General features: G+C 34.2%; 1 protein-coding gene across 3 annotated transcripts in view; it reads left to right on the top strand.

Moving 5' to 3' along the window:
• The window catches only part of LOC115410818 (putative uncharacterized protein MYH16), a 130444-nt gene that overhangs the window by 57209 nt on the left and 61114 nt on the right, over window positions 1-12121 (top strand). For all 3 annotated transcript variants that reach the window (XM_030122638.1, XM_030122640.1, XM_030122639.1), the window contains 3 exons: window positions 3621-3725; window positions 6649-6735; window positions 10093-10238. In XM_030122638.1, the coding sequence (XP_029978498.1) occupies window positions 3621-3725; window positions 6649-6735; window positions 10093-10238 (338 nt within the window). The remainder of the gene's footprint in view (window positions 1-3620; window positions 3726-6648; window positions 6736-10092; window positions 10239-12121) is intronic.

Below are 12121 nucleotides of genomic sequence, written 5' to 3'. Positions count from 1 at the left end.
AGCAGTTTAGTTTAAACAGTATTTTAGACACTTCAAAAGTAAAAATAATTCAATATCCGTTACATTAAGATTTTTTTCCTTACTTTATTCAGTGATAATTCTGCTCTGTCTGTCTTCTAAATGTGTCCCATTGGGCCACAATCCACTGCAAGTAAAACATTGATGATGGAAAATTACACTTATTGCTTTATTTAATTGAGTAAATTAATTTAGGTCTTCTGACCCCAAACTGTTGCCTCAGGAAAAAAAAACATTATGGGCTTCTCTGCTATTCCGCTATCCCAAAAATGAGGTTTATGGCACCATGACATCAGAGTGAACAAGTAGATAGTTCATTTTCAATTTGTATAGAATACAAATTCAGAAATAAATAAATAAACACAACTTTTTCAACCAAAATGTAAACAGATTTCGCTAATTATCATGTGTGTCAGCATGTGTGGACCAACAAGGAAACTGCATCATTCACTGAATGAAATGAAATGAGAAACAAACAGAAATGCAGCATTAGATTGAAAAACACCGAAACAGAATGAAAAGAAGAGAAAGACAAAATGTTAGACAAAGACTTTAACAAACCATAGGGTAGTTTTAAATAATGGTATTTGATGCTGATGAGCAGTTTGACTTGGGAGTGAAAAGGTGTTGACCAGCTTCAGGTTTTTAGCAAAGTAAGTCTTACAATCAGCACTTATTTATTTATTTATTTATGAAAAGGAGGAACAATGCATATTAATGAACAATTAAAAAAACAAAAAAGTAAATATGCAAGATTATAGCCTCAGGCTAATTTCCATCTCTAGACCTCCTGGCAGGTTGATGCTACACAAAAACACACAAAATACATACAGGGTCAAATACAGATAACATAAAATGCAACACAGACAATGTTAGCCCAGACCTTTCGTACAAAATAATTAAAAAATCATCTTATTGCATGCACCACTAACCTACACAAAATATTGAAAATATTGAACAGAAACAGCTCTAATCAATGGTTTAGATTAGGGCTGTACGATACTGGAAAAAACTGACACTGCGATTTTTTTAACCCTGCGATATATATTGCGATATGAAAAACTACTCAGGAGGATGTAACAGCTGTGTGGTGCCAACATATATGGTCAAACAAATTAGTTGCGTTTCCTCTCGTGGCAACAGCAAGACACTATCGACACAGAACACGTTTCAGTATCATCCTTCTTGTAGCTGAAATAATTCCAGATAACTGACATTGCATCTCTTTGTGGCACCAAGTCTTCGTTTTTGGTGACTTTCTTTTGTTCGTTGCTCATTTTTCAATGTTGTTACCAGCGACTCACTCCATGTGCAGGGGCATGGTCTGCTTCGGCAAACTGATTAAGAACAATTGTGATTGGTGGATCGCTGTGCGCAGTATCTGTTAGGTACCCAGGTTGAAATTAGCTGGGAACACGAGTTCATTTGCCTCCTACATTGCAGGACCTTGCGATGTGACTATTGCACACACGTACATTGTGATGACGATGCTTAAACAATATATTGTGCAGCTTTAGTTTCGGTGGTTTTGGTGATTTCAGGGCAGCCATGGCTCAGATGGTAGAGCGGGTCGTCCAATAACCGAAGAGTTGGCGGTTCGACTCCTGCTCTGTCCTAGTCAGTCCGTTGTGTCCTTGGGCAAGACACTTCACCCTCCTTGCCTCTAGTGCCACTCACACTGGTGTATGACTGTGTATGAACGTTTGGTGGTGGTCAGAGGGGCCGTAGGCGCGAATTGGCAGCCATGCTTTGGTCAGTCTGCCCCAGGGCAACTGTGGCTATATATGTAGTTTACCACCACCAGAGGGAGAATGTGAGAGTGAATGAATAATGGGTCAATAATGTAAAGCGCTTTGAGTGACCAAAAAAGCACAATATAAATCTAATCCATTACACTGGGTTACAAAAAATTGTTTTTTGCAAGTTGTCTAGGTTTTTTCAACTGAATTAGAACCATTTTGCACCGCTAAATCCAAAAATGACATCTATTTTTCTCAATCAGGTCAGGTTTTTTTGCTAATTTGATTTTTAAAAATTTGATCTTCTCACAAAATTGATTACATTTTTGTGACTTTATCAGTTGATTTTTTTATATAGTTCTCACCCAAAATAGATTTTAAGAGAAAAAAATCATTTTCTAACAGGATTCCTGTTAGGTACAATGGTGTATTCACTGCACATGTAGCAGAATACGTCAGGCTTATTTTTGCAAGATCTTCTAGTCGAAGCCATTTCATTCACCTGTAATATTAAAAAAAACATTAATCATAAATTGGCAAAAGTAAAATCTTCAGAACTCGTTTATTGCAAGAAATATGAAAGAATTTTGTATCATATGATGTGAAAATGCCCATAAATGTAAGCAAAAATGTTAAAAAGCCAATATGTAGCATAGGTCAGAAAGTTGACCTGATTGAGCAAAATTAATGTGATTTTTGGATTCAGGACACCAAAATTATCCCAAATCAGCTCAAAAAACTTAAACAATAAATTTGTTGTTGACCAGTGTTATTATTTATTATGTTAGTGTATGAAGTATTAAATCTAATGGGCAAAGTTTTAATCCAGGATGATGATGAAAATAATAAAGTAAACCCAGCTCTTGATTGTCACAAAACAGTAGTGGATGGAAAAGCACGTAATAGAAAACATGTTAAAATCTGCAGTGCACTTGGATGGAAACCCGCCTCCTGACACTCAAAGTAGATCAATTTTTCCTCGGTCGTTGAAGCACCGTCTCTTCACTGTAGACGCTGGCGATAGGAGGCTGCTCTGACATCTCCATTACAGCCCCTTGCAAACCCCTTTATCTACCTCACTGAGGAGTATTAAAGGATTAAGATGCTATCTTTACTCAGGAATGCCACAAGAATGTACTTTACTCACAACACTGCGTGTGATAAAGACTTTCCAGAGATGCAGGACGGTGGTGATTTAAGCTCTTCAAACTAATTAAATTGTTCTGGGTCATGATTTTAAGACACATCCTGTAGTTGTATGAAGTTTTTCTTGGCTTCCATTATTCTCCTGTGTGGTAATACTGTACGACAGAACAGTAAGACGACTCCGGCGTAGAGGATGCAACAAGACTAGACCTGTTTGATGGGAGAGTTGACACAAGGCTTTGAAAAAAAATCCATGGCCATGTGTGATGTTTTTAGTATTTTGTCATAACATTCATTGTAGGTGGACATGATGGGATTGATCCAAGGAAGCCAAAGTTTTCAGAGGAATTCATGCACGGTTTTGTCATATTTGTGGCCCCTTTTCTAACTGTATTTGCTGTATTCCACATTTACATTAGGTCCTTATGTCTTCGATGGAAGCATGGATTCATCATGCAGATAGAAAGCTTTGATGTCCATGTGAAAGAGGCAAAATAATGACATCTGTTTCTGTCGTGAAAGGAGATAATTGTTTTACGATGCGGCGCGCAGATCGAAGCTGCTGTTTTCACAAGCCACCATGGCCGTATGCCAGAGAGGAAAACATTAATAACTGTAGAAGAAAGAAGACTAGATTGAAATCTTCCATGTGTATTACAAGATATCACTACTTAAAAGAGTCTTTTCAGTTCTCATTTTTTCCTTCTGTGTCTGAAGTCGTGTGCCAGTGAGGTGAGAAGACTGGCGGAGCAGCTTTCCCAGAAGGACGAAGCAGTGCAGAAGCTCCACAAAGAGAGGGAACATCTGGTGGAGTTCAGCCAGGTGAGAACGCAGAGTCTGCAGTGAAGGTTCATGAAAGGGTAACACTATACAGTATACTGTGATGGAGCACTACAGGGCAATTTAACAAGAACGTTCCTTTAATGTAGGGAACTATCGCAAAAGAAGAGGACCTAAGCTGCAGAAGTGGTGACATCCTGACAGTATTTGTTCTTTTTGCATTAAATACTACCTTATTTCTCACGTCACTGCAAAGAGCACCATCATAAAGTCTCCAAATGTTCATCTATACGTTCAGTTTCTTACAAATCAGACTTGCTTTAATGCACTTGAGGTGAATTGTGCATTATTTTCATTTCATGTACATTGTCATGCTGTAAGTGCTAGCTTGCTAATTTTTAGCTAAACGTCTACCTAGTCTACCCAATATGTTTCATCATTTATGTCGTTTCACCATCCTTTTTCATTTTTATTTTGTTATGTTTGTTGAACGCTGAATGCACCAAACAATACATCAAGGTTTCTCTATGTTGTTTTTCATTGTCAACAACTTTTCAACAGTGAACATTTACATTATATAGAAAACTGTCATTCTGTAAGCATTAGCTTGCTAATTTTTAGCTAAACGTCATACAACATGGTGGTGAAATTCAGTTATGATATTGAGAAAGTGCACGATAAAGTCTCAAAGTGTTCATCTATACGTTCAGTTTCTTACAAATTAGACTTGTTTTAATGCACTTGAGGTGAATTATGAATTATTTTTTAATTTCATTTGCATTGTAAAGATAACTGTCATGCGGTAAGTGCTAGCTTGCTAATTTTTAGCTAAACGTCTACCTAGTGTGCCTAATGTATGTTTCATCATTTATGTCCTTTCACCATCTTTTACATTTTCATTTTTGTTATGTTTATTGAATGCTGAATGCATTGACCAATACATCAAAGTTTGTATGTGTTACTTTTTAATTATCAGCAACTTTTCAGCAGTGAACATTTACATTACATAGAAAACTGTCATGCTGTAAGTGCTAGCTTGCTAATTTTTAGCTAAATGTCTGCTTAGTCTGAGCTGTGTCCCTTTCATATTTTTCTAGTCATTTTATTACTTTATATATGGTGATAAAAAGCAGTGGAGATGGATGTAATTGTTAAGTAAAGCTAGACTTTGAAATGAGAAGTTGGTGTTAGCTAACATTAGCGCATTAGCTAAATATCATACAAGATGGTGGTGAATTCAGTTATGATGTTGAAAAGGTGCACAATGAAGTCTCAAAGTGTTCATCTATACATTCAATTTCTTACAAATTAGACTTGTTTTAATGCACTTGAGGTGAATTATGAATTATTTGTATTTCATTTACATTGTAAAGATAACTGTCATGCGGTAAGTGCTAGCTTGCTAATTTTCAGCTGAACATCTACCTAGTGTGCCTAATGTATGTTTCATCATTTATGTCCTTTCACCATCTGTTACATTTTTATTTTGTTATGTTTATTGAATGCTGAATGCACCGACCAATACATCAAGGTTTCTGTTATTTTTCTTTATCAACAACTTTTCAACAGTGAACATGTACATTACATAGAAAACTATCATCCTGTAAGTGTTAGCTTGCTAATTTTTAGCTAAATGTCTACCTGAGCTGTGTCCCTTTCATATTTTTCTAGTCGTTTTATTACTTTATATGTGATGATATGATAAAAAGCAGTAGAGGTGGATGAAATTGTTAAGTAGAGCTATAATTTGTAATGAGAAGTTGGTGCTAGATGACATTAGCGCATTAGCTAAAGTTCATACAAGATGGTGGTGAAAGTCAGTTATGATGTTGAGAAAATGCACAATAAACATCATCTGTTATTTTTCTAAACATCTCCCTATACATAAAATTTAAAGCTAACCAGCTTTGAGACAGTACAGATGATATGTTAAAATGTCAGGAGTAAAAGTAAAAAGACAAAAAATATATATTCAAGTACAGTACAGATTTAGTACATGTAATGTAATGATGTATTTGTATAAAAAAAACTGGTTCCTAGTGCAAGACTTAAGTTACTCCGACACACCTTCGCATCGGACACATCTTACATATTAAACCTTTAAATGATTACTTATCTGATTAGATACACTGTCTCTGTAGCATCAGTTTTAAGATGCTAGCATAACATACTCCCCAAAGTCAGCTATAATAAAGATTTATGTCAGGCTCAGTCAAAACTATGTAAACTACACCCATACTTAGACGTACCTTACATGTGATTGTTTATTAGTGTAATTGATAGGGTTGTCCTACATATAAGCGAGATACTTAACTCTCAGCTTGACAGAGAATGAAAAATAGTTTGAGATAAGCAGAACCATATGGCTTATGGACCTGCCAAAAGTGGCACTCATGATAAATGTGCTCTCTGTCAGACTCACACAGCACTTACTAAGTAAAAACGTACTGCAGATGCTTTGAAATCTACAGAAATCGTAACCTCTGACTGCCTCATCGCTGCTATCTCGGGCCCCGTTTGTTAATTCCTCCCAGATGTTTCGACCAACGGTAGCAGTCGTGTAATCTGTGGGAACTATTTAGCATCAGGACTCATTATCTTCCTACTGTTTGTTGAACATGTCTTAGATTATCAGTTTTGTCTCAGATGCAAAGAGATGTTTATGGAAGAAAAAAAAAAGATGGGTCACGAGGAGTTCTTACATCTGTTGGAGTGCGTTTCATCGCAGACTCACTGTGTTTTAGTTTGATGTCCCGGTGCTTTTGTTCCCTGTTGATGGAAAGACAGAGAGAAAAGCTCTGATCTATTGAAACGCCAATGACTTTTGACATTTTCTTTGCAACCAAACAACTTCTGTCTTCCAAGCCCCAATGTGGCCGACAGATGTGCACTAGTACAACAGAGCATTGGTGATTTAGTGACACATGTGCAGCTCAGACTAAGACGTCTTGTTTTAACCCAACAGCAGGCCATCGAGGACTTGCAGAGTGAGGAGGAGAAGGTGAATCTACTGACCAAAGAAAAAACCAAGCTGCAGATGCACGCTGAAGACGTAAGTGTATAATCATATGATGTTACTGTTTATTTTAAAGGAGTGATATTTTGTTTTTTTTAATGAAATTATGTATTTTAACCCTCCGGTATCCCGTCCAGCAAGGCCCTTACTAAACACCAAGTGTGCCTTTTTGGCACACTTGTGGAAAAATGTCAATAAAATGTTCATACAGTTTTTTTTAAATTCTTTTACACTTTTTTCTATTTCATCAACTTGAGCTGTAAATAAAAATACCAAATACTCAAAAATTGTCACATTTTTTAACCCTTTAAATGCCATGTTTGTATTGTAAACAAACAATTTTTTTGGATCCAACAAACAAAAATAATTTTTTTTTTTCAATATACTACACAAAAAGTGGATTGCATATTATTTGATTTTTGCAGTCTGGCATATGTCAATGATTAACTCCAACACTGGTTAATTTTCATTATTACTTTTGACGCTAGGTCAAATGTTCAAAAATGCTCGCATCTGTCACCAAGTGTGCGTAAAATGCACACCTATAAATCAAATTATTAAATATTATATATTGATTTATTTTTCTGCTCTAATTTGATTTTATTTTTGTAAATCAAGGTCAGCCCTAATCATACATATCAAATGGAAGAAATAGAGCGTTTTAGGCACACTTGGGAGACAGATGCTAGTCTTGTAATTTTCTTTTGTTTACAACGTGCAAATTTTAGTTGGTGGCTAGAATTTTAAAGATCATGCAAAAATGAACAACTTTTGAATTCTAACTTTATTTAAATTGTGAAAAAATAATATGAAGTTTTTTAAAATGAAGTGCAAAAGTGTGCCTAAAAGGCACACCCGGATACCGGAGAGTTAAAAAAATTTCCCTGTGGTCTACATAAACTGTAAATGCTATGCTTGGGTCTGAATTCTTCGTTAATTCAACTCCACAGGTCCATTTTCAACCTTATTTCTGAGTAATGACACCAGAAAGGTCGGTTTGAGCGCTGGCCCTTTAAATGCAAATGAGCCACTTCACACCCCACCCCCTCCAGGTTGTTGGTTGTGCTGTTCTGTCCCGTTCAGCCACTTGTGTTTGTTAATACAACCAGCAACAATAGCATTAACAGCAAAGTGAGAATAGCAAATATTAAAAAAGGCAATTGGTAATAATTAAGAGTTGGAGTCATTACTGCAAATAATGTAGCTTTAATTAAAGGTTGAATAACTGTAGTAACATCATGCATGAAAGGGTTAAAGTCAGATGGTCGGACTTGTTTGCATGCACACGAAACCACTGACACAACTATAAAGTCTGCTTCCACTGTATCTTCAAAACTACATCTGTCAAAAAAACTACAAGTAGTTACAGTCTGTGGCCTCAGGATTTAGTCTGTCTGTTCTAAATCTGCACTGAAATGGAAAAAAAAAAAAAAAGACACACTGCTCCCTCCGGTCGGAATCAATTATAACGTGACCTGAAACTTAAGGAGCAGGTCTCATTGGACACATTTAAATACCATATAGACAGAAACATCTGGCTGTCTTTTGTTTTGTTTTTTTCTAATTTATTCACATTTTTAACAATATTTTTACATTTCTCATTCTGTTCTTGTCATGTGTTTCATATGATTTTTGTGTACATGTATGCACTGTTTCCTATTACACCATCATTATACTTTCGTCTGCTTTGATTTATCACAGAAACCCATGTTGTCTGTAATGTCTCAAACATCTACGTACAGTTTTGTAAATTATGAGAACAAACTTTTTAAAGGTTAAAAAATTGTAGTCTCAGAGAAACTACACAGGTATGTAATTTCCACTTATGAAGCAACTGTGAGAATACATTTGTAAAATTGAGCGTCAAGCAAGTCATTAGATATTCCAGATCAGTGTATGTTTTTCCTACTTTTCTTAGCATTTTTTTTTTCTTTTTTCTTTTAGTTCCAATCCAACTTTATTTATAAAGCACTTTAAAACAACCACAGTGGACCAAAGTATTGTACAGAAGACTAAAAGCACAATAAAAATTAATAAAAGCATTAAAAAAGATTAAAATCAAATAAATAAATAAAACAAGTTAGTTAGTTCTTCTTATGTTTTAAATCTTGTCTCTACCTTAGCGTTATTTAGGATTTTTTATGCAGGATTTTCAGTAAAGCAACAGAGCACGAGAAACAAGGTCTGTTTAGAGTGCTGCTATGACTGGAAGTCCCAATATATGTTTTTTTGTCACTATCGGTAGGTTATGTCTTTAATCAACCAAAATAATCTGAAACAAAGTAAGAGAAAAATAATGAAAACTCAACACATGAAGTAAAATACAGTGGTGTGCAAAACTATTAGAACACTTGTCAAATCTTAAGAAACTGGTGGCTTATTTTTTTTCCCAGAGCTTGAATTTCACTTTTTTGCCATTGCAAAAAGTAAAGGCAAAGGTAGTGAGAATATTTCACCTACAAATTTATCAGTCCAGTCCTTTTTTTTTTTTTTTTTTTTACATTTTTTTCTAATATTTAATGTGGCCCCCCTTGGCAACAATCTAAGGAAACTCTCTGGAATGAGCTTCTGAGAGCGTGGAATGACATTGGAGTTGAAACTCTCAGAAAAGACATCGATGCAATGCCAGAAAGATGCTCTGCTGTGATTGTTGCCGGGGGGGGGGGGGGGGCACACTAAATATTAGAGTAAAATGTAAAAAAAAAAGGACTGGACTGATAAATTTGTAGGTGTAAGTAAGTAAGTACATTTTATTTCTAGAGCATTTTCCACAGACAGAGTCTCAAAGTGCTTCACAGTGCAAAATACAATTAAAATACCCTTTAAAAACACAATAAAATACAATTAAAATATGATAAATACATAAAGTGCAATCGGTTTGTAGCTGCCCTGAGTCAGTTAGGAATTAAAATGTCTGCTCGTGTCTTCAGATGTTTTTTAAAAGTCTCAACAGAGTCCATGGACTGTAGATATAGAGGGAGATCATTCCACAGATATACAGCAAACAAATCTAAACTAAACTAAAAATGTAAATTAAAGTTGTTATTATTAGTAACAGATGACAACATCCTCAAACATGAATGAGTAACTGAGGTCTTTAAAAATAACATCTTTACTCTACATTAAATATGAGTAACATTAAACAGAAACCAACAGACTAACACAGTAATATGAGGAATGGAAACTTGGGTTATTTGACCTAATTGTAACCCTGTCAGCCAATAGTGCTCGGAAAATAAGGGAAAAACACAGAATACGTGTAATTTTATGTCTAAAAAAGGTCATTTTGTAATAAATGGCCTTAAGAGTTATTGATTACTGGCAGTTATAGAAAAGACAATATTGGAATGGGGCTTGTATTTAATATCTTCTGCTTCTTGTGCTGGTGTTCAGCTTCAGTATCAGCTGGAGAAGGAGCGGCATCAGCGCGGCGAACTGGAGAAGAGTCGAAGGAAACTGGAGGGCGACACTCGATCCACTCAGGAAAGTCTGGGGGAGATGGAGAAGATGAGGACCAGCCTGGAAGACCTCATCAAAAGGTCAGACAGACAGACAGACAGACAGACAGACAGACAGACAGACAGACAGACAGACAGACAGATAGATAGATAGATAGATAGATAGATAGATAGATAGATAGATAGATAGATAGATAGATAGATAGATAGATAGATAGATAGATAGATAGATAGATAGATAGAAGCAACAAATTTAGCAAAAAATACACAAAATTAGGGAAAAAATCGACAGAAATGCACAAACATAAGCAGCAAAATCAATGGACAAATGAATAAAAAGTGATTTAAAAAAATAAAAACTGAAGCAAATGAACAAAAATAAGCTCAAATCAGTTCCACAATGAACAAAAAGAGCAATGTAATTAACAAAATGAATAAAAATTACAAATTTATGCAACAAAATGAGTAAAAACATGAACAAAATATTCAAGAAAGTAATGAAAAGTAAAAAAAAAAAAAAAAAAAAAAAAAACCCAAATAAATCAGCAACAGAATAAACAAAAAGAACAAAATATTGAAATCAGATAGATAGATAGTGAATACAAATGATGAATATAAGCAACAAAATTTGCAAAAAATACACAAAATTTGGGCAAAATCAACAGAAATGCACAAACATAAGCAGCAAAATCAATTAAAAATGAATAAAAAGTGTTTAAAAAAAAAATAAAAACTGAAGCAAATGAACAAAATAAGCTCAAATAAGTTCCACAGTGAACACAAAGACGTAATTAACAAAATGAATAAAAATTACAAATATATCCAACAAAATGAGTAAAAACATGAACAAAATATTCAAGAAAGTAATGAAAAGTAAAAAAAAACAAACAAATAAGCAACAGAATAAACAAAAAGAACAAAATATGGAAGTCAGATAGATAGATAGATAGATAGATAGATAGATAGATAGATAGATAGATAGATAGATAGATAGATAGATAGATAGATAGTGAATACAAATGATGAATATACACAACAAAATTAGCAAGAAAATACACAAAATTAGGGAAAAAATCGACAGAAATGCACAAGCATAAGCAGCAAAATCAATGAATAATGAATAAAAAGTGATAAAAAATAAAAACTGAAGTGAATGAACAAAAATAAGCTCAAATAAGTTCCACAATGAACAAAAAGAGCAACATAATTAACAAAATGAATAAAAAATTCCAAATATATCCAACAAAACGAGTAAAAACATGAACAAAATATTCAAGAAAGTAATGAAAAGTAAAAAAACAAACAAATAAGCAACAGAATAAACAAAAAGAACAAAATATTGAAGTCAGATAGATAGATAGATAGATAGATAGATAGATAGATAGATAGATAGATAGATAGATAGATAGATAGATAGATAGATAGATAGATAGATAGATAGATAGAAATGATGAATATAAGCAACAAAATGACCAAAAAATACATAAAATTAGGGAAAAAATCGACAGAAATGCACAAACACAAGCAGCAAAATCAATGAAAATAAACAAATAGTGATAAAAGTAATAAAAACTAAAGAGAATGAACAAAAATCAGCACAAATAAGTACCACAGTGAACAAAAAAGAGCAATGTAATTAACAAAATGAATAAAATGACAAACAAATGCAACAAAATGAGTAGAACTAGATAGATAGATAGATAGATAGATAGATAGATAGATAGATAGATAGATAGATAGATAGATAGATAGATAGATAGATAGATAGATAGATGTGGGGAAATGGCAGGTTGCTTTTGCACATGTGCAGATCTGTTCATGCTACACACAGGTCACTGATGTCAACCGAAAAGATTTGAAAGTGTTTTATCTCTTTTGAAGTTTTAGATCAGATTTTTATTATTTCAGTCCAAATGTAATAAATATAAACCAAACTATACCCTGCAGTCAGTTAAAAAGTCACT

The sequence above is a fragment of the Sphaeramia orbicularis genome, chromosome 19, assembly GCF_902148855.1.
Source record: "Sphaeramia orbicularis chromosome 19, fSphaOr1.1, whole genome shotgun sequence".
Lineage (NCBI taxonomy): Eukaryota > Metazoa > Chordata > Actinopteri > Kurtiformes > Apogonidae > Sphaeramia > Sphaeramia orbicularis.
Note: the sequence above shows the minus strand (reverse complement) of the source record. Positions and strands in the feature narration are given on the sequence as shown.